This window comes from Danio rerio, chromosome 13 (assembly GCF_052040795.2).
Source record: "Danio rerio strain M-AB ecotype USA chromosome 13, GRCz13ab, whole genome shotgun sequence".
In the NCBI taxonomy this organism is placed as follows: domain Eukaryota; kingdom Metazoa; phylum Chordata; class Actinopteri; order Cypriniformes; family Danionidae; genus Danio; species Danio rerio.
This window is the reverse complement of record NC_141033.1, coordinates 52,040,590-52,063,866: the sequence shown is the minus strand read 5'-3', so window position 1 is coordinate 52,063,866 and position 23,277 is coordinate 52,040,590. Positions and strand designations below refer to the sequence as shown.

Below are 23,277 nucleotides of genomic sequence, written 5' to 3'. Positions count from 1 at the left end.
TGACGTGTCAGAGGGAACGTGCAGGGAGAGATGTTTTTCAGCCCAAATCAGCAATATCTCACATCTGAAATGAACAAGTTCTTCCACATTCATGAACACAGCGGCTTTAATGAACACAAACATGAGATCAAGTGCCAAAAATCACCACCTTCTGGAATGAAAACAAACATCTCTGTTTCCTTCACTTTTACTCTTATGTCTTGTTTACAGTATGGAAGGATTTACGCTCAAGTAAACTTTAATAAAACTGCTTTTTTTTTTTTTTGGAGCAGGCAGCAATCAGATAATCTTATGTAAATCAAGAAAAAAAAGTTCACATCATGCATTTATTTTCTCAAACATGTTATGATTTAAAATAACACATGCAATTTTACACAAATGTTTCATGGATTTTTTAGGTTTTAGTTTAATTATAAGATATTTCTGTTTTCTCTTTTTTCTTCTTTCTCTAATCGGTTGGGTAAATTTTTGAGTAAATGCAATGAAATATTTTGCCCTGTAAGCTTAAAATAAGTTTATATAAAATGTAGAATAATCAGCACATTTAGTTCAGTATAACAGCTTCTACAATTGTGTTGAATGATTGCTAAACATTATTGCTTTAACATTTTTTTTAGGTTCTGGATTAAATGAAACACATACAAACATGCATATTAATTCATTCATTAACTTTTTTTTCGGCTTAGTCCCTTTATTAATCAGGGGTCGCCACAGCGGAATGAACCACCAACTTTTCCAGCATATGTTTTACGCAGGCAAGGCAGTGGCGCAGTAGGTTGTGCTGTCGCCTCACAGCAAGAAGGTTGCTGGGTCGCTGGTTCGAACCTCGGCTCAGTTGGCGTTTCTGTGTGGAGTTTGCATGTTCTCCCTGCCTTCGCGTGGGTTTCCTCCGGGTGCTCTAGTTTCCCCCACAGTCCAAAGACATGCGGTACAGGTGAATTGGGTTGGTTAAATTGTCTGTAGTGTATGAGTGTAAATGTGTGTGTGTGTGGATGTTTCCCAGAAATGAGTTGCGGCTGGAAGGGCATCTGCTGCGTAAAACTTGCTGGATAAGTTGGTGGTTCATTCCACTGTGGCGACCCCGGATTAATAAAGGGACTAAGCCGACAAGAAAATGAATGAATGTTTTACGCAGTGGATGCTTCCAGCTGCAACACACACACACGCACATTTTAGTTTACCCATTTTCCCTACAGCGTTTGTGTTTGGACTGTGGGGGAAATCGGAGCACCCAGAGGAAACCCACGCCAGCATGGGGAGAACATGCAAACTCCACACAGAAACGCCAACTGACCAAGCTGAGACTCAAATCAGCGACCTGCTTGCTGTGAGGCAAGAGCACTACGCACTGCGCCACTGCGTCAGCAAACATGCATATAAAAACAAGCTTAACTGCTTAGAAAAAAACTTAGTACGCAAAATACTAAACCAAGAATTACAAAAGTGTTTACATATAGCATGTAAGAGTTTTTGGTGACGTAGTGTGGATAGAGATATGTTCAGAAACGCTAGGTGAAATGCCAGTGTGGACGCGGAATGTTTTCATTCTAAAATGCCGTTTTAAAACTAGAACGCACTAGTGTAAACGGGGCCTCAGTGTATCTATGGCCTCGTTTACACTAGTGCGTTTTAGTTTTAAAACGACGTTTTAGATCAAAAATGATCCGCGTCCACACTAGCATTTCACCTAGCATTTCTGAACATATCTCCATCCACACTACGCCACCAAAAACGTATATAACGTGACCATTCGCGCACTCTGGGCATGCACGTTTTAGTATAAACAGGAAGCATGTGTCTCGCTCGGCATTTAGTTATTGTTAGTCAACAAACGCCGGTTGAACATTAAACGCGATGGCAAAGAAAGCAAGAGAGGTATTTTTGTGGACAGACAACGGAGTCGAGTTGTTACTAAACGTAACAAATTAATAACTGCACAATGGCGCCTAAAACAGACAATAGTGCAAACAACGCTCCCATTTCTGTGCCCATGTTGTTGTTTACAGTACTGTCTTCCGGTAGCGTTAAAGCCATGTGTTAGAGTCATCTGATAGAGGCTTGACGAATAAGGGAAGGATACGCAATGACACAAAAGCCCCAATCAGGTAGCGAATCTCAGCAGCCCCGCCTCCGTTTTCAGATGTCTCCGTTTTTCCTCATCCACACTGAGACGGAGCAGCAGCGTTTCAGAATGAAAACAGCCTCTTCAGCGTTTTCAAAACGCTCCGTTTTCGGCGCTCGAGAACGGCGTAGTTTGGACGGATGGCGTAACCGTAGCAAAACTTATGCGTTTTCAAACTAAAACGCACTAGTGTAAACAGGGCCTATATTGTAAGAAGTTTGTTTATTTGAGGCAGATGGGCTACAGCAGCAGAAGACCACAGCTAAGAGCTGTCCTCTCCTCCTGTCAGCTAAAAACAGGAAACTGAGGCTACAATTCACACAGGCTCACCAAAACTGGACAATAGAAGATTGGAGAAACGTTGCCTGCTCTGATGAGTCTCCATTTCTGCTGACACATTCGGATGGTCGGGTCAGAATTTGGCCTCAACACCATGAAAGCATGGATCCATCCTGCCTTTTATCAATGGTTCAGGCTGGTGGTGGTGTAATGGTGTGGGGGATATTTTCTTGGCACACTTTGGGCTCATTAGTACCAATTGAGCATGGTGTCAAGGCCACAGCCTACCTGAGTATTGTTGCTGATCATGTCCATCGCTTTATGAGCACAGTGTCTCCATCTTCTGATGGCTACTTCCAGCAGGATAACACACCATGTCATAAAGCGTGAATCATCTCAGACTGGTTTCTTGTACATGACAATGAGTTTACTGTACTCAAATGGCCTCCACAGTCACCAGAACTCAATCCAATAGAGCACCTTTGTGATGGTGGAGCGGGAGATTGGCATCATGGATGTGCAGCCGACAAATCTGCAGCAACTGTGTGATGCTATCATGTCAATATGGAGCAAAATCTCAGGAGAATATTTCCAGTAGCTTGTTAAATCTCTGCAACGGAGGATTAAAGCAGTTCTGAAGGTAAAGGGGGTCCAACCCGGTACTAGTAAGCTGTACCTAATAAAGTGGCCAGTGAGTGAATATATGCATATAAATATTTTGAAATTTGGTAAAAGATCTGTACCTCTTTCTGGATAAAAACTAATAATGTAATGAATGTTTATATTAAACATGTCTTTGCACAAAAGTATTCCATGTGTTCACCCTCTTTTACCGTTTAGATGTGTGTCTGAGAGGCAGATTTCTGCAGAAGCACACTGAATCCTCTGGACTATTTCCTGAGCGTCACAGCAGTTTGTGTTTTAACCCTGACGGAGAGACTCAAACCTGCAGAGATGAACTGATGTGACCCGCGGGCGACGGCTGGACGGCTGCCAGAGGAAGCCTGTTTTAATGATTCTGCTACGTGCCGAGCGTGAGTGAAGACTTCAGGAGGATAAACACGCCTGGAGAAAGTGTGAGGTCTGAAAAGAGCAGCACACCAGACATTTTGCCTTTTTTCTAAAATAACTACCTTTTTTTATTTAATACACAGTTGAAGTCAAACTTATTTCTGGTGGTGGTGGTGGTGGGGGGGTGGTAGAGTGTTTAATGTTGTTGAACAGATTCAAGAATTTTCTCAGTATACATTCATTCATTTTCTTGTCAGCTTAGTCCCTTTATTAATCTGGGGTCGCCACAGCGGAATGAACCGCCAACATATCCAGCAAGTTTTTACCCAGCGGATGCCCTTCCAGCCGCAACCCATCTCTGGGAAACATCCACACACACATCCACACACACACTCATACACTACGGACAATTTAGCCTACCCAATTCACCTGTAGCGCATGTCTTTGGACTGTGGGGGAAACCGGAGCACCCGGAGGAAACCCACGCGAAGGCAGGGAGAACATGCAAACTCCACACAGAAATGCAAACTGACCCAGCCGAGGCTCAAACCAGCGACCTTCTTGCTGTGAGGCGACAGCACTACCTACTGCGCCACTCTAGTGAATGTGCATGTCCGTGGGTGGGGCTGTGTCGGTGTGGTAATGTGGGCTGGTGTGGCTACAGTGCCAGGGCTGAATTTTAGTCCCAGTCCGCCCCTGGCTCCACCGGACAATGGTGGTTTGCCATTCCAAGGTTGGAGGACAGTCCTTACCCCAAGGTGGAGGAATTCAAGTGTCTCAGGGTTTTGTTCCCGAGTGAGGGAAGAATGGAACTTGAGATTGACAGGCGGATCGGTGCAGCGGCAGTAGTAATGCGGTCGATGTACCGGTCTGTTGTGGTAAAGAAGGAGCTGAGCCGAAAGGCAAAGCTCTCGATTTACTGGTCAACCTACTCTCACCTATGCTTATGAGCTTTGGATCATGACCGAAAGGACAAAATCTCGGATACAAGTGGCCGAAATGAGTTTCCTTCACAGAGTGGCAGGGCGCAAGCTTATAAACAGGGCGAGGAGCTAGGTCACCCGGGAGGAGCTCAGTGTAGAGCCGCTGCCCCTCCAAATCGAGAAGTCAGCTGAGGTGGCTCGGGCATCTGTTTTGGGTGCCTACTGGACGCCTACCTAGGGAGGTGTTCCAGGCATGTCCCACTGGGAGGAGGTCTTGGGGAAGACCCAGGACACGCTGGAGGGACTATGTCTCTTGGCTGGCCTGGGAACGCCATGGGATCCCCCTAGAGGAGCTGGAGGAAGTGTCTGGGGATAGGGAAGTCTGGGGTTCTCTCCTAAGACTGCTGCCCCCGCGACCCGGCCCCAGATAAGTGGATGAAAATGAATGAATGAATGAATAAATGAATGTATGAGTGTGTGTGCGAATGAGTGTGTTTGGATGTTTCCCAGGAAACTGTTGGTGGTGGAAAGTTGGTGGTTCATTCCTTTGTGGTGACCCCTGATAAACAAGAGGCTAAGCTGAAGGAAAATTAATAAATAAATGAATGAAGTGTTGCTATTTGTTTACCAAATAAAATATGAATCTACTTTTACTTTAAAAAGTCATGTTCATTTAATGTTAGTTGACTCAAAAAAAATCGAAATAGGATTTTTTTCTAAGCTCACTTAAAGACAGATGTTACTCGGCAGGAATACTTGATTTTGATTGTCTAAATCAGCACTCCTCTTCAAATATTTATAGCTTATACTTCAGGTCAAATCAATATTTCATGTTCATGCATTCATTCATTGTATAAGCAGCTTCCCCATGCAGCTACAGAAAGCCTTTTTACTTTAGTTTCCCAAGTTAAGCTACTTGTGGACGTTTCATATACAGTTGAAGTCAAAATTATTCGTTATTCGTTCACCTCACAGCAAGAAGGTCGCTGGTTCGAGTCCTGGCTGGGTCATTTGGCATTTTTTGTGTGGAGTTTGCATGTTCTCCCAGTGTTGGCGTGGGTTTCCTCCGGGTGCTCCGATTTCCCCCACAGTCCAAACACATGCGCTATAGGGGGATTGAATAAGCTAAATTGGCCTTCAAGAGTTCACACTTAGCTGATGATTGTTTTTAAAGCTTGTTTAGCATGCCGTCTCATAAGATCCTCGAGCCCGGGGCTCCCTCCCGTTTGCAAGGCGAGAGGGGAGTTTGAGCTCAGGTAGATCTTGAGAACTCCCCTGATGTAGTAGCTAATGAACAGATAGTGATCGCTCTTAAGAGATAACCATTTACTAGGAGCATGTCTATGGTGCCTTTTTATATGAGTAAATTAACTTAAGTTGCATGTTTTTGAAGGTGGGAGGAAATGTCAGCTGGCTTGGTAAGGACTAGAACCAGAGACGTTCTTGCTGTGAGGCAACAGTGCTAACCACTGGGCCACCGTGCCACCCATCTAGGAAAGGAGGAAGAGTAGGGGTGGAAGGGGGGATTCTTCAAAACGAAGATGCTGTTATATGGAACTTGGGGTACTCATAGTGGCTTAGGAATCGTCTGATTGGTGAATCATAAATTGAATGATGCGGGGCCGGCTGCAAGCAATCATAAGCACGTGATCCTCTCGAAATGAGTTCATACATAAACTTCACGTAGTGCATGAGTGTGTTTGAATGTGAGAGCGTATGTGTATGATTTTGCTGTAAGTAATGAGGGATTGCGCTGTTTGGGGTTTTTCTGGTCTGGAGGGCAGGAACTCGCAGGAATGTAAACAGAAAAGCCTGTTAATGAAGCCGTACGGGAATGCGGAAGAGTGACACGCGAGCATCAACACCCACATAAACACACACGCTTTACAGTAAGGGGCGTACAGTATCTCACAGACACATCTACTGCCAGACATTCAGACGGTGCTTGAAGTCAAAATTATTAGCCATCCTACACTGTAAAACGCAATTCGTTTATCAGTTCAGTATGGCATGATCAGAGCTAAAACAAAGTTATCCTTTGGATTTGGAAGAAAAATGTTAGGCCTGTTTTTTTCTGACTGGCTTCTCAGACTCACCTCCGCTTTACATTTGGAAAGAATAATTATGAGTTCACAGTTAAAAAGTGTTTACAACTGGTTTTTAGACAACAAACTTTCTGTACACATGGGTAAAACAGAGGCTATTTTATTTGCTTCAAGAGTGAAATTAAAAAAAGATGATAATTTTGTAGTTAAAATTAATGATTGGAAAATTCAGTCAAAAAATGTGATAAACTATTTGGGTTGCTTAATAGATAATAAATTATCAGGAGATGCTATGGCAAAAAAGTTATTACGAAGATTTGTGGAAAAATTAGGTTTTTAGCAAGGCAATCTGATCTTTTGGATGTTCATTCTTTACAATTGTTGGCAGGAGCTTTAATTCAACCTCATTTTGATTATGCTACCTCATTTTGGTACAGTAGCTGCTCACAAAATTTGAAGGAGAAATTGCAAAAGGCACAAAATAAATTAGTACGAATAATTTAAAAAATGCATCCTAGAGCACATTTGCACAAAGAGTCTTTTAATAAATGAGGTATGTTAACTGTTAGTAATAGAGTGTGTTTTTTAAAACTGGGAATGGTACGTAAAATGTTTAATAATGTGGTTCCTAGGTATTTGATTAATTATTTTCAAATGGTGAGGCAACAGCATTCATACAGTACTAGGAGTTGGGATTTTAATATTTGTTTATTTAAATTTAGAAGTTTAGTGGGGAAAAATATGTTTTTATATACAAGTGCAATCATGTGGAACAAACTACCAAAATCAATCAAGGAAATAAAAGATTTAAGGTTGTTCAAAAAAGCTATTAAAAGATGGTTGTTTGATGAGGATAATTAGTTTGCATGGTGGACGAGGATCTTTTAAATTATATCTTACTTGAGTGTGAATAGGTTTGCGGCTGGAAGGCCATTGGCTGTGTGGAACATGTGCTGGATAGGTTGGCTGTTCGTACCGCTGTGGCGACTGTTTTGTTTTATTCTTCATTAGTATTTTGAAACCATACATTGTTTTTATTTAACAGAGGACCACAATGGAAATAAGCCCAGGGCTTTATTGTGTTTTTATCCTCGACAGTTTTTTTTAACAAAGTGTATGGAATACTTTTTGTACAGTTTGTCTAAAATCTGTCAAATAAAATTCAATTCAATTCAATTCAATTCAATTTTTTCAATTCAGCTTCATTTGTATAGCGCTTTTACAATTGTGTCAAAACGATTGTGTCAAAGCAGCTTCACATAAAAGATCATAGTAAATTGGAGTGTTTAAGTTCAGTTCAGTTCAGTGTGGTTTAATAATCACTACTGAGGGTCTAAACACTGAAGGGCAAATCCAGCGATTCGTAGCTCTTCCGATCCCACACCATGCAAGCTAGTGGCGACAGCGGAATAAGATATACCACCTCTGGGAACTCTGCGAAATTTGATAAAATGTGGGATCCAGTCTTTTTTTTCTGAAACATCATAAAGACTAGTGTCGTTTTTTTTTCTCTCTCTACATCCATTGCTGTGTGTTTTTGTAGGTCATATATGTTTTGTATCTGGCCGTTTTCTCTTGTTTCTTGCTTTACATTTTGCATTATTGTTTCATGATGGGTTTATCTGTCTGTTCTTTGTTTTTCTGTCTGCAAAAGTTATAATAAAAAAAGCGATTAGTTGACTTTACTTAAATAACGAGAGTAAACTGGTTGCCTTATGATTATTAAGTGAACAAACTATAGTTGAAGTCAGAATTATTAGCCCCTTTTGAATTTCTTTTTCTTTATTAAATATTTCCTAAATTATGTTAAACAGAGCACGGAAATTTTCACAGTACGTCTGATAATATTTTTTCTTCTGGGGAAAGTCTTATTTGTTTTATTTCGGCAAGAATAAAAGCAGTTTTGAATTTTTTTAACACCATTTTAAGGACAAAATTATTAACCCCGTTAAGCTATATTTTTTGCTGATAGTCTACAGATCAAACCATCGTTATACAATAACTTGTCTAATTACCCTACCCTGCCTAGTTAACCTAATTAACCCAATTAAGCTTTTACATGTCAATTTAAGCTGTATAGAAGTGTCTTGAAAAATATCTAGTCTAATATTATTTGCTGTAATTATGACAAAGATTATTAAAACGTTATTAAAACGTTTAATATAAAAATAAAAAAGTTATTTAAACTATTGTTTAGAAATGTGTTGAAAAAAATCTCTCCGTTAAACAGAAATTGGGGAGAAAATAAACAGGGGGGCGAATAATTCTGACTTCAATTGTATGTGCATAATTATAAAAGTTAAAATTAAGCAATGGGCTTACTCATTCATTCATTCATTCATTCATTCTTCTTTGGCTAAGTCTCTATTTCAGGGGCCTAGTATTCAGGCATTTTCTTACACAGCAGACGCCCTTCCAGCAGCAACCCAGTATTGGAAAACACCCATGCACTCTCACATATATACACACACACACACTCATAAACTACGGCCAATTTAGCTAACCCAATCCCCCTATAGCACATGTGTTTGGACTGTTGGGGAAACCAGAGCACCCAGAAGAAACCCACACCAACATAGGGAGAGCATGCAACAGACATTGCAACTGGCTCAGCCCGAACTCGAACCAGTAACCTTCTTGCTGTGCTAACCACCGACAAATATACAGCCAGACAAAATAAAAAGGAAATCGGCTTTGCTGATAAACCATTTTGTAGACAATCAGAGCATTCAGCATCCTCCAAAACAACACAGCAATAATATTTAGTTTGATTGTTTGATAAGAGGAGCGGAGTAGATTTTGCCTCACGACATTGTTTGTTTTTGACTGCGATATGAAACAAACTCTGCTAACCCTGCCTGACTGAACACTGATTAAATATTGATAAACTAATAATTAAACTGACAAACTTAGTCTCAAATAGCCTTATAAGATGCATTTTATGTTTATGTTTCATCATCTGATATTACAAAACATTCACTTGGCTTATTTGTGTTTGTTTGTTTTAAATTATAGTCTATCTGTTCTCAGTAATATTCTGTATTTACTCATTTAAATTAAGGATGAATGATCTTATGCGTCACGGTGGCCCAGTGGGTAGCACAATCACCTCATGGCAAGAAGGTCGCTGGTTCGTGCTTGGCTGGTTCAGTTGTGTGGAGTTTGCATGTTCTCCCTGTGTTGGCGTGGGTTTCCTCCGGGTGCTGCGATTTCCCCCACAAGTCCAAACACATGCGCTATTGGTGAATTCGGTGGTGACCCCTGATGAATAAAAGGTACTACGCTGAAAAGCACATGAATGAATGAATGATCCTGCACTGCGTTTATTAATCAAAGTTTAATGTTTATGATTAAAATCAGAAGTTTTGTGTAGAGCTCATTCTGGGGACCGCGATTTACGTGGCTGGAGGTACGTATGGCTGCATTTAATCGCCACGGTGTCATGAACCGCCAACTTATCCAGCATATGGTAGCACAATCGCATCATGGTAAGAAGGTCGCTGGTTCGAGCCTTGGCTGGGTCGGTTGGCGTTTCTGTGTGGAGTTTGCATGTTCTCCCCATGTTGGCGTGGTTTTCCTCCGGGTGCTCTGGTTTCTCCCACAGTCCAAACACATGCGGTACAAGTGAATTGGGTAGGCTAAATTGTCCATAGTGTATGAGTGTGTATGCGTGTGAATGAGTGTGTTTGGGTGTTTCCTAGTGATGGGTTGCAGATGGAAGGGCGTCCGCTGCGTAAAACATGTGCTGGGTAAGTTGTCGGTTCATTCCGCTGTGGTGTCCCCTGATTAATAAAGGGACTAAGCTAATGGAAAATGAATAAGGCATTTGCTAATTTTTGTTCACTTAATAAAAACTGAACCTTTTTATTTTTATGTATTTTCTCTTGTTTAAAAATTGAGAGAATTTATTATAAGAGTAATTTTTACAAAATAAATTTATAAAAAAACAGGAAGATTAAAATGAGTTAGATTTACAGTAGTTTGTAGTAAAATTTGCGACAATAATTGTACTGACAAATGGTAAAAATGGTTTACATCAAAAATAAATGAGATAACATTAAAACCTTTTTTTTTTCCTTCAAGCAGTTATGAAAAGTCTCAGTGGGGAAAAAAACCTTGTACAGCCAAATCTGCAAGACTTCCTCTTTCAAAACCAGCAAATTAGGTCAAAAGTCAGTAAAAGCAGGACTCGCTCCGTATGCATTGTTTGCACAGATTCACACACACAAACTCTGGAGTGCACAGAGAGGCTATTGTCATGCTGCATACCACACACACACACACACACACACACATACACACACACATATACACACATACACAAGTTAAAAAGCTTGACTCATAAGCTTTTTAATAGTTGTTTATAATAATCATCAAAGCTATTATTTAAAACTCAACTTTATAAAAATGTATTAAAAAATAAAAACATAATTATTGTTAATGATAATAAACTTCTTTATTTAAATATACATAAATATATATATAAACAGTTGAAGTCAGAATTATTTGCCCCCCCCCCCCCCTGAATTATTAATTATTAGCCCCCTTGTTTATTTTTTTGTCTAATTTCTGTTTAACGGAGAAAAAAATTCTTCAACACATTTCTGATCATAATAGTTTTAAAAACTCATTTCTAATAACTGATTTATTTTATCTTTGCCATGATGACAGTAAATAATATTAGACTAGATATATAGTCTAATACAGCTTAAGTGGCATTTAAAGGCTTAACTAGGTTAATTAGGTTAACTAGGCCGGTTAGGGTAATTAGTCAAGTTATTGTATAATGATGGTTTGTTCTGTAGACTATCGAATACAAATATTGCTTAAAGGGGTTAATAATATTGACCTAAAAATGGCTTTAACAAGTTTAAAACTGCTTTTATTCTAGCTAAATAAAACAAATAAGACTTTCTCCAGAAGAAAAAATGTGATCAGACATACTGTGAAAATTTCCTTGCTCTCTTAATCATCATTTGGAAAATTTTCAAAAAAGAAAAAAAAATTCAAACGGGGCTAATAATTCTGACTTCAACTATATATATATATATATATATATATATATATAATTATTAATAAGTACATCCCTTAATGCTTTCAGATCATTAAAATAGAGCCCACTGATTGACTGACTGATTGACCGATCGACTGACTGACTGACTGACTGACTGACCGATTGACTGACCCACCCTCCTCCTTCCTTAAACCATACCTGTCAACATTGGGATGTGAAAATAAGGGATATGCCCACCATAACACACCCTCACCAGGTTATGAAATCCCATTAACCTTTTTTTCACTGTATAACTTACACATTCTGAGTAAATAGCAGCAAATGAATCTCATTTATTTAGATTTTTCGTTTGATTTACATTAAAAACAACAGAGGCGTCACTTTAAAAATGCACACATCTAATGTTTTAATAAAAATCATTCGATTGCTTTCCTAAATTTTTATGCTCATTTAGGACAAAATTAGTTGTGTTTGAAAAAAACCCCACCAAGATCGACAACTTTAGATGTTATTATTGTTATTAATTATGTGTATATGTCTGGGGGCGAAGCAGTGGTGCAGTAGGTAGTACTGTTGCCCCACCGCTAGAAGGTCGCTGGGTCGCTGGTTCGAGCCTCGGCTCAGTTGGCGTTTCTGTGTGGAGTTTGCATGTTCTCCCTGCATTCGCGTGGGTTTCCTTCGGGTGCTCCGGTTTCCCCCACAGTCCAAAGACATGCGGTACAGGTAAATTGGGTAGGCTGTTTTCAAAAGCACCAATTGACCAGCGCCCACCCAATTCCTTAAACTGAATCAACAGTTTTAAAAAGCAATGCAGAACGTTTACCACGTTTTCAGATTTTACCATGTTCTCACCCTGTTATTTACTTGTTTATTTTATTTTTTGGCTTCTGTTTTTTTTTCTTTTCTGCTTTCTGGAACTGGAACTCGAACCCAGTCATCACGGTCAGCTCCTCACTGCATCTCAAGTCATACGTACATGGCGAGCTACTGGAAAAACTGGTGAAAGCCATCCATACAGAGGTAAGCTGTCAGCTGGTAAGCACGAAAAGGAATGGCATCAAACCGCCACATGGCGTTCAATTTAAAGACGAAATACAGCCATATGTACCTCTGGCTACATAATTCCTGATCTCCAGAAATGCATATAGGGCTGCATTTGCAGAATGAGCCCGTGTTGGAGTTATTAGCTCTCAGCAATATTCTGCTATTGTTAGTTTTTTAGTTATTTTGTTATTAGTTCTCAGCAATATTTTAGCATTATTAATAATCCTCATATTAAGTGCTCAATTAAAGTGTGATTTAAGGAGGGTCTCAAGAGTTCTGTTGATTTAACTTTAATACAATAAAGCAAGTCAAATCTGCGGCCTGTTTAAAGCTTTAACTTGGCAAATATTAAAGAGATTAAAATAAATCGGTCAAAGCTCTGAAATCGCAGCATTTTCTAATCTCATTTACTGCACATATTTTCTGTTAAACAGTGCTTAACCACAGTTTAGTCTTATTTTTGTGTGTTTGTTTTATTAATTAGTATTGTTCTGTTCATATATATGAACTGAAAGGTTTTAATTTTGGATATTTTAGGTTATTTTCATGTAAATTAAACAAAAATGAGAGAAAAGGAAACCCTTCTTGACATATTCTGAAACATGATATATATATATATATATATATATATATATATATATATATATATATATATATATATATATATATATATATATATATATATATATATATATATATATATATATATATATATATATATATATATATATATATGCGCGTGTCTGTGTACTGTATGTAATATATGCCCTGGGGAAAAAAAAAAATATATATATATATATATATATATAAAACAACATATATGATTATATACATATATACACACACACACACACACACACACACACACACACACACACACATACATACATACATACATACATACATACATATATATATATATATATGTATATATATATATATATATATATATATATATATATATATATATATATATATATATATATATATATATGTATATGTACATGTGTATATATATATGTATATGTATGTATATATATATATATATATATATATATATATATATATATATATGTATGTATGTATATGTGTATATATATGTATGTATGTATGTATATGTGTATATATATGTATATGTATGTGTGTATATATATATATACATATATATATATATATATATATGTGTGTGTGTGTGTGTGTGTGTGTGTATATGTATATAATCATATATGCTGTTTTATATATATATATATATATATATATATATATATATATATATATATATATATATATATATATATATAACAAGAAAAAGAAAATAAATGAATAATAATATTAATAATAATAATAATAAAAATAATAATAATAATAATACATTTTAAGCGGGACAGTGTCTCAGTGGTTAGCACTGTAGCCTTACAACAAGGTCGCCTGTTCCAATCCCGGCTGGGTCATGTTCTCCCCGTGTTGGCGTGGGTTTCTTCCGGGTGCTCCGGTTTCCTCCACAGTCCAAACACATGCACCATAGGTGATTTGAATAAGCTAAATGGTCCGTAGTGTATGAGTGTGTGTGTGAATATGAGAGTATATGGGTGTTCATCTTGTACACTCTGAGGGTGAGCAAAAGAGCTGCAGTTTTTAGTTAACTGTCCCTTTAAGGCCACATTAGCATTGGCGTATGTGTGTTTTTTGTGCATCTAAGCCTCTTTTGGGCCTCAGCATGACTGTGACCTTGCGTGTGAACTCTGATCTGCAGCTCAGACTCTTTTCACTGTCCTTCAGTGAATCACACACACTCCACTGGCCCTCAGACACACATTTGAGGATTACAAATGGTCATGCAAATGACCATAGTAGGGGGGCAGTGAGATACAGTTGAACTCAAAATTATTCGCCCTCATGAGAATGTTTTTTCTTTTTCAAAATTTTCCCAGATCATTTTAGCAGAGCAAGGAATTTTTTCACATTATTTCCTATACTAATTTTTCATCTGGAGAACGCTTTATTTGTTTTGGTTACAATAAAACCAAAATAATAAAAGCCGTTTTTAATTTTTAAAATCCAAATAAAATATTTGTTTTGGATTGTCTACAGAACAAACCACTCATATCCTTGCCTAGTTACCCTAATTAACCTAGTTAAGCCTTTAAATGTCACTTTAAACTGAATACTAGTATCTTGAACAATATCTAGTCAAATATTATTTACTGTCATCATGACAAAGATAAAAGAAATCAGTTATTAGAAATGAGTTATTAAACTATTATGTCTAGAAAATAATCTCCTTCAACTCTACATGTTACTTAAAGGGTCAGTTCACCCAGTGTTTATACTATTTGTGTTCTTACAATGGAAGTTAAAGGGTGCTTTTTTTCAGCACTCTTCAGAATATTTTGTTTTGTGTTCAACAGATAAAAGAAACTCATAAACGTTTACAACCACTTGAGTCTGAATAAATGATGAGTAACTGCATTCAAAATACAATTAAATCCAAAACACTACACTAAAAAGTACTGCAAAACTTGCTGGCAATTTTGGTTGCCAGATTGGTTGCAAAATAGATTTATGGTAACTTACTGACAATTTTGGTTGCCAGTTGCAAAATACATTTACAATAACTTATTGTAACTTAAAACTTTACTGTAACTTACTGATATTTTTGGTTGCCAGTTTGGTTGCAAAAATAATTTATATTAACTTACTGAAATTTTTGGTTGCAAAATACATTTACAGTAACTGATTGTAACTCAAAACTTTACTGTAACTTGCTGACAATTTCTGTTGCCAGATTGGTTGCAAAATACATTTACTGTAAGTTATTGTAACTTAAAGCTTTACTGTACCTTACTGACAAATTTGGTTGCCAGTTTGGTTGCAAAATACATTTACAGTAACTTATTGACAATTTTGGTTGCCAGTTTGGTTACAAAATACACTTACAGTAACTTGCTGGTAATTTTGGTTGCAAAATAAATTTACAATAACTTACTGACAATTTTGGTTGCCAGATTGGTTGCAAAATACATTTACAGTAAATTATTGTAACTTTAAGCTTTACTGTAACTTACTGACAATTTTGGTTGCCAGTTTGGTTACAAAATACATTTATATTAACTTACTGAAATTTTTGGTTGCAAAATACCTTTACAGTAACTGATTGTAACAAAACTTTACTGTCACTTGCTGACAATTTTTTTTTACCAGATTGGTTGCAAAATACATTTACAGTAACTTACTGTAACTCAAAACTTTACTGTAACTTGCTGACAATTTTTGTTGCCAGATTGGTTGCAAAATACCTTTACAGTAAATTATTGTAACTTAAAGCTTTTCTGTAACTTACTGACAATTTTGGTGGCAGTTTGGTTGCAAAATACATTTACAGTAAGGTATTGACAATTTTGGTTGCCAGTTTGGTTATAAAATACACTTACAGTAACTTGTTGGTAATTTTGGTTGCAAAATACATTTACAATAACTTACTGGCAATTTTGGTTGCCAGTTTGGTTGCAAAATACATTTATGGTAACTTTCTGACAAATTTGGTTGCCAGTTGCAAAATACATTTATAGTAACTTATTGTAACTTAAAACTTTACTGTAACTTACTGACAATTTTTTTTTTTTTTTTTTTTTTGCCAGATTGGTTGCAAAATAAATTTATAGTAATGTACTGAAATTTTTGGTTGCAGGTTTGGTTGCAAAATAAATTTACAATAACTTACTGACAATTTTGGTTGCCAGTTGAAAATGAAATTGTCCTCATCATTTATTCAGACTCAAGTGGTTGTAAACTTTTATGAGTTTCTTTCATCTGTTGAACACAAAGCAAGTTATTCTGAAGAGTGCTGAAAAATTATTTCATATATTAACTATGGCACCTAATATTAACTTAGTAACTGTAATGAATGTGACTTTTCCGATTTTAATATGCTAACTAAAATTTTAAAATTCAATTACATTTAATTAGGTTGAAACATTTGTTTACTCTGAACATTTGATAAACCGTTTTTTTTTATCATACCTGTTCATCACTTATTATTATTCACCTATTGTGATAATACTGTACATGAAAAGCTTCATCAATTCTCTAAAACATGCACATTTGACATCACCATAACCCTAAAATACAGCATGCACACAGTTGACAGACAGATACTTACTTTAGTCCTTCCATTAATTATGTAGTTTCCCAGTTTCCCATTGCAATTCCTGACCAGGTCATCCATGCGGCTCATCAAGAAGCAGATTTTCTCGCATCCAGGCTCCTTCCCCTCAATCCAGGTGATTTTATCCCCCCGTATGTCCTTCGAAGAGTCACTTTTCTGACTGACCAGCTGACCGTCAGTGAATTTACCCGTCTGATGAAGAGCCTTCACATCCTCCAAAATGGACAGTCCCATGTCTTCCCCCAGAAAGTTGTCCACCACACAGATGCCATGCTTGTTCATACATGGGATTATATAATCGGTGGCCAGCTTCTGTGTGTGGGGTTTGGCTTTCAGATCAGCTTCTGAGCTGCAGATCAGGTTGTTTTTCTCTGGATGGGCAGTTTTGGGGTGCTGTTGTTGGGTTTGGGGCACAGTGTTGTGTTTGTCAGCCTCTCTGCAGGTGAGTTTGTGCTTTTTCCAGTGCTCCTTTTGATGCTCTTTGCTGCAGTAAAATGAGATCCTGCACCTACCGCATTTTAGCAGGTTTTCCATCTTCCCACACAGCTCGCAGTACTGCTTATCCCCGTCGGGATCCAGAACTGTCGGGCACTTCTCCATGTCACCGACCCTTTAAATCCGGTGCTTCCACCGGTCAACTTTCACGCACAACGCGTCAGCATCAACATATACGAACGAACAACCGCGTCCGTTCATCACGGTAAGATATTCCCGTTAAATAAACCACAGGGGTCGGGATCGACACCGTGCAGCGCGCGCGCTCCATCCCGCTGCGCTCTCCTCTACAAGCGCGTGGCTGTGTTGCTCTGCGTTCTGCACGTCGCAAGTACAAACCAAACCTCTGACGTCACTGAGGGAGGGCGTGGTTACAGATGTGACATGATAAATACGCCCCGCCTCGCTTCATTCACATTTCACACACTACTGAAGGCGGGAGAAGAAGGGAGTTTGTGTGTTTTGAGAAACATCTGTCATACTCAGAAGGATCTTAAAAATATTAATGTCTTTGTTAGTAGTAAGGAGGTCTAATTGGTAAGGATTTAGAGTACTAAAGCTAAAGCTGAAGGTTTTAGTTATGCTCAGAGGGGGTTTAAGAGAATCGGATTCAGTTGCTTTTGTGAGCTGTGATTAAAATGACAAGATAACTTTAAATGACATATGCCTATATATTATTACCTAAAATGTTTAAATAGTTTATCTCATAGATTACCCTAAAGGTACAAAAGTATATATATATATATATATATATATATATATATATATATATATATATATATATATATATATATATATATATATATATATATATACACACACACACACAAATACATATATACATATACATATATATATGTATATTTATATATATATACATACATACGTATATATACATATATATATGTATATGTATATATACGTATGTATTAAGGGTGGAGCCGAACCCGAATACGGTATTCGGAAAGGCACGAATAGCGTGTTTTTACGAATACTTGATTCGAACAAATACTTGAAATATTATTTGTATTCGGGAGCAAGGAAAACACTATATCAAAAATCAGCGTTTCCTCATGAGACCACAGTGCATGCCCGCGTGAGTGAGTGAGTGAGTGAGTGAGAAAGAGAGAGAGAGAGAGAGAGAGAGAGAGAGAGAGACGCTCAGTGCAAAACGCGCCAAAGCCCGAAACTGAAAGAGACACGTGACTTTTAAGGGGTTGTTTCATATGGATTTATTAATCATTCTTACTGTTCAGTGATCACAAACTGCCGTAGTTTATTAAAGACACAAATCTCTCACTGCACGACAGCTGCGCGCCTTCAGCAGACCTCCTCATTCCTGCAGCACGAGAGCTTTATGATTGTTTATGCGCGCCAAAAGTGGCGGATCTGTCCGGTAAAATATCTGACTGCGTTTTACCGCATCCCTAAGGACTGTTTGGCGAAATATTTGACTGCATGTCACTGCATAACAAACCACTGAAAGGATATAACTTTAGAACTCATCAGAGCAGGCAACGTTTCTCCAATCTTCTATTGTCCAGTTTTGGTGAGCCTGTGTGAATTGTAGCCTCAGTTTCCTGTTCTTAGCTGACAGGAGCGGCACCTGGTGTGGTCTTCTGCTGCTGTAGCCCATCCGCCTCAAGGTTGGACGTGTTGTGTGTTCAGAGATGCTCTTCTGCAGACCTCGGTTGTAGCGAGTGCTTATTTGAGTTACTGTTGCTTTTCTATCAGCTGGAACCAGTCTCAATCCATTCAAGCACCTTTAGGATGTGGTGGAATGGGAGATTCGGATCATGGACCAAATCTGCAGCAACTGTGTGATGCTATCATGTCAATATGGACCAAAAAAAGAATGAAAAGTGCATGATCTTCTAATTGTTGGTGGGATGGAGTTCCATTCCCTAGCAGCTCTCACTGAAAATACAGATTGACTGAATTTACTTTTTTTGAGAGGAATAATGCAGTCTCCTCTGTCACCTCCTCTAGTAGTTCGGTGAGCAGTCGTTCTAATATTTACAAACTGATTTAATGGTGAAGTCGGGTTATGTAAAGTCTTAAACATTAAACAGATATGCACATATATAATTAAGTTTTCCCAACTAAGCAGGTTGTATTTCTTTAATATTAAACAATGGTGATATTGAACTGATTTCTTATCAAGGGTTTTTATGGATTGTTTGTATAAAGATTCAAGTGGCTTCAGAATAGTGATGCTGGCTTGGGACCAAGTGGTTAAACAATAAGTGATGTGCGAAATGATCATGGAGTGATGATAGATTAGGGCAGCCTCTCATAACATCTGATCACGACTAAATCTAAAATTTGCTAAACTGAATCTGACCCGGTTACACTGAATTCATACTGATCTTGGTAGTTCCTAATGGTTAGGAATAGATGGTTTTTGTTTGGTTACCAAAGCTAAAACAATGAAGTTTGGACTGTTTGAATGACATCTGTGTTAACTGTTCTGAAAAATGGTGGGGTAAATGTGTCAACCCAATGAGAAAGGGTTTACACATTTGCAAGACCTGTCTTCTGCTCTGCTGGGATAGTGATAATGAAAATGAAGTGGAACCTAGTTTCTTTAACCAGGCCAAAGCAAACAAGAAAAACTGTAAACAGCTACTAAATATTTTCAGTTCTTGAAAAGGGGCTCGGACTAAATCAGGGGTTTTCCATGAACCCTTGTAAGTGTTGAGGAAAACATCAAGAAACAACAACAACAACAAAATAGCTAAGAAAGATTAACCTAAATAAACATAAATCACACATGCGTCATATTAATTTTGAACAATGTAAACCAGTCTCTTAGTTTATGCAGTAAAATATAAGCATGCTTTTTTAATCTTAATGTCTGTGGCATCAAAATGACTGAAAAACTGCACACACACACACACACACACACACACACACACACACACACACACACACACACACACACACACACACACACAAAATCACTTCATTTGACAAGTTGCTTATGATGTGTATTGTAGCCCACTGCCCCCTGTAGGAGCACGCTGGCACTCATGCAGACAGTGAGGAGGCACGGGGCGGCACGTACACAGTTGGCATCAATCCTCCAGGCCAAAGTTCATGAGGAGGAACTGTAATCTGATATACTGTAATGTACTGCGCAATCAAAGCAGAGAGAGAGGGAGAGAGTGTGTGTGCAGGCCTGTGTGAGTGTCTTTGTGCATGTCTGTGTGTTTGGTTTGTGTGTCTTTGTGCAAGCTTATGTGTGAGTGTTTTTGTGTGCGGTGTGCCTGTGTGTACGTGCATGCCTGTGTGTATGTGTGTGTGTGTGTGTGTGTGAATGTTTGTGTGTGTGTGTGTGTGTGTGTGTGTGTGTGTGTGTGCGCGTGTGTGTGCGCGCGTGCGCGCGTGTGTGTTTGTGTGTGTGTGTTTGTGTAAGTTTTTTTTGCGCATGCCTGTGTGTTTGTGTATGTGTGTGAGTGCATGTCTGTGTGTTCTGCTGTGTGTTTGTGTGTGTGCATGCCTGTGTGTTCTGCTGTGTGCGTGTGTGTGTGTGTGTATGTGTGCATGCCTGTGTGTCTGAGTGTTTTTTTGTGTGCATGTGTGCATCTTTGTGTGTTCTGCTGTGTGTGTGTGTGTGTGTGTGTGCATGCCTGTGTGTCTGAGTGTTTTTTTGTGTGCATGTGTGCATCTTTGTGTGTTCTGCTGTGTGTGTGTGTGTGTGTGTGTGTGTGTGTGTGTGCATGCCTGTGTGTCTGAGTGTTTTTTTGTGTGCATGTGTGCATCTTTGTGTGTTCTGCTTTTGTGTGTGTGTGTGTGTGTGTGTGTGCATGCCTGTGTGTCTGAGTGTTTTTTTGTGTGCGTGTGTGCATCTTTGTGTGTTCTGCTGTGTGTGTGTGTGTGTGTGTGTGTGTGTGTCTGAGTGTTTTTGTGTCCCTGTGTGTGTGTGCTTGTCTGTGTGTGTAAGTGTTTTTGTGTGTTTTGTTTGTGTGTTTGGGTGTGTGTTTTTGTGTGCATGCTTGTGTGAGTGTGTGTGTGTGTGCATGTTTGTGTATGCAGACCTGTGCGTGTTTGTGTGCATGCCTGTGTGTTTGTTTGTTTGTGTGTGTGTGTGTTTGAGTGTTTTTGTGTGCCTGTGTGTGTGCGCGTGTGTGTATGTCTGTGTGTTCTGCTGTGTGTTTGTGTGTGTGTTTGAGTGTTTTTGTGTGTCTGTGTGTGTGCGTGAGTGTATGTATGTGTTCTGCTCTGTGTTTGTGTGTGTGCGTGCCTTTGTGTGAGTGTTTTTGTGTGCTATGTGCGTGTGTGTGTGTGTGTGCGTGCATGCCTGTGTGTCTGAGTGTTTTTGTGTGCCTGTGTGTGTGTGCTTGTCTGTGTGTGTTTGTGTGTGTTTTTGTGTGTATATGTGTGTGCATGTGTGTGTGCATGCTTGTGTGTGTGCATGCTTGTGTATGCAGACCTGTGCGTGTTTGTGTGCATGCCTGTGTATGTGTGTATAAGCGAGGGTGAGAGAAAAACACATTTAGGCTAACATGCAATAATTGAATCATATCGTGAACTGTGTCATGATTGAACCATATTCAAAATGGATCCACAATCAACATCTTGTCATATTCACTCATTAATTATTAATTAATTACTCTTTATTGTTTGTTGATTTAGTGAGATCCTCGTTGATTCTATTTGACAAGAGTCAAATATAATTGGACTGACTGAACAAATAATAGTTATCTGTTGCTTAATATAATCTGAATACCTACATAACAAAATAAAAAATAAAGAAATGTGTGAATAAATGAATTAATTGACTCATTTATTTATTTATTCACACATTTATTCATTATTTAAAATGTTATGTAGGTATTAAGCAATAAATAATCATTACTTTTTTAGTAAGGTCAATCATGTTTGACACTTGTTTTGTTTTTAACTCATTATTGGTTCAACAATACATACAATAACTTTTTGTGCATTTTTTGTGCAATTTATTATTATTGTTATTATTATTATTATTATTATTATTATTATTACCATCATTATTATTTTTATTTTTTATTATTATTTTTTATTATTATTATTATTATTATTATTATTATTATTACCATCATCATCATCATCATTATTTTATTATTATTTTATTATTATTATTATTATTATTATTATTATTATTACCATCATCATCATCATTATTATTATTATTATTATTATTATTATTATTATTATTATTATTATTATCTATTTATTTATTTACATATAAATATGTGTATTATTTATTTATTTGTTTGTTTAAAAACCATGTATAATCCTTAGGCATTTATTTTACTTATGAGGACTGGATTCACATTATATGACATTTTTTCCTTATCATTTTTATGGATTAAGAAAATATATATAAATATACAGTTGAAGTCAGAATTATTAGCCCCCCTTTGAATTTTGTCTTCTTTTCTAAATATTTCCTAAATGATGCTTAACAGAGCAGGGAAATTTTCACAGTATGTCTGACAATGTTTTTTCTTCTGGAGAAAGTCTTGTTTGTTTTATTTTGGCTAGAATAAAAGCAGTTTTTATTTTTTTTTAACACCATTTTAAGGTCAAAGTTATTAGCCCCTTTAAGCTATATTTTTTTCTCAGTAATCTACAAAACAAACCATCGTTATACAATAACTTGCCTAATTACCCTAACCTGCCTAGCTAACCTAATTAACCTAGGTAAGCCCTTAAATGTCACTTCAAGCGTAATAGAAGTGTCTAAAAAAACAAATATTATTTACTGTCATCATGGCAAAGATAAAATAAATCAGTTATTAGAAATAAGTTATCAACACTGTTTAGAAATGTGCTGAAATTTTTTCTCTCCGTTAAACAGGAATTGGGGGAAAAAATTATCAGGGGGGCTAATTATTCTGACTTCAATTGTATATAGTGTTATTTATGTGTGCACATTATGAATGCATGTATTCAGCATATAGTATTTCCCTTATTTCAATAATATTTGATTCTTAGAACAGATTTGTTTTGTAATGAAGACTAGACGTTTCGAAGAAATTACTTTAGACAATTGTAGTAAGCTATTTATAAAATACGTTACAAAACTAATAATTGTCTAAATAATTTAAATGAAATCTTCAAACCCAAATGTGTTTAACGTCACCATATTGACTGAACTAAACCATTCATTCATTCATTCATTTTCCTTCAAC

At 37.4% G+C, this 23,277-nt stretch overlaps 1 protein-coding gene and 1 long non-coding RNA gene across 8 annotated transcripts in view; both read right to left on the bottom strand.

The window, feature by feature from the left end:
- The window catches only part of egln1a (egl-9 family hypoxia-inducible factor 1a), a 70,004-nt gene extending 52,595 nt beyond the window's left edge, over positions 1-17,409 (bottom strand). For all 7 annotated transcript variants that reach the window (XR_015506459.1, XR_015506458.1, XR_015506460.1 and 4 more), the window contains exon 1: positions 16,598-17,409. Coding sequence is in view for 4 of the 7 variants with exons in the window: in XM_087279848.1 (XP_087135974.1) it covers positions 16,598-17,203 (606 nt within the window). In the remaining 3 variants the exon portion in view is untranslated. The remainder of the gene's footprint in view (positions 1-16,597) is intronic.
- Positions 1-23,277, bottom strand: part of LOC147841212 (uncharacterized) — a 1,204,737-nt gene that overhangs the window by 316,816 nt on the left and 864,644 nt on the right. The gene's annotated exons all lie outside the window — the stretch shown is intronic.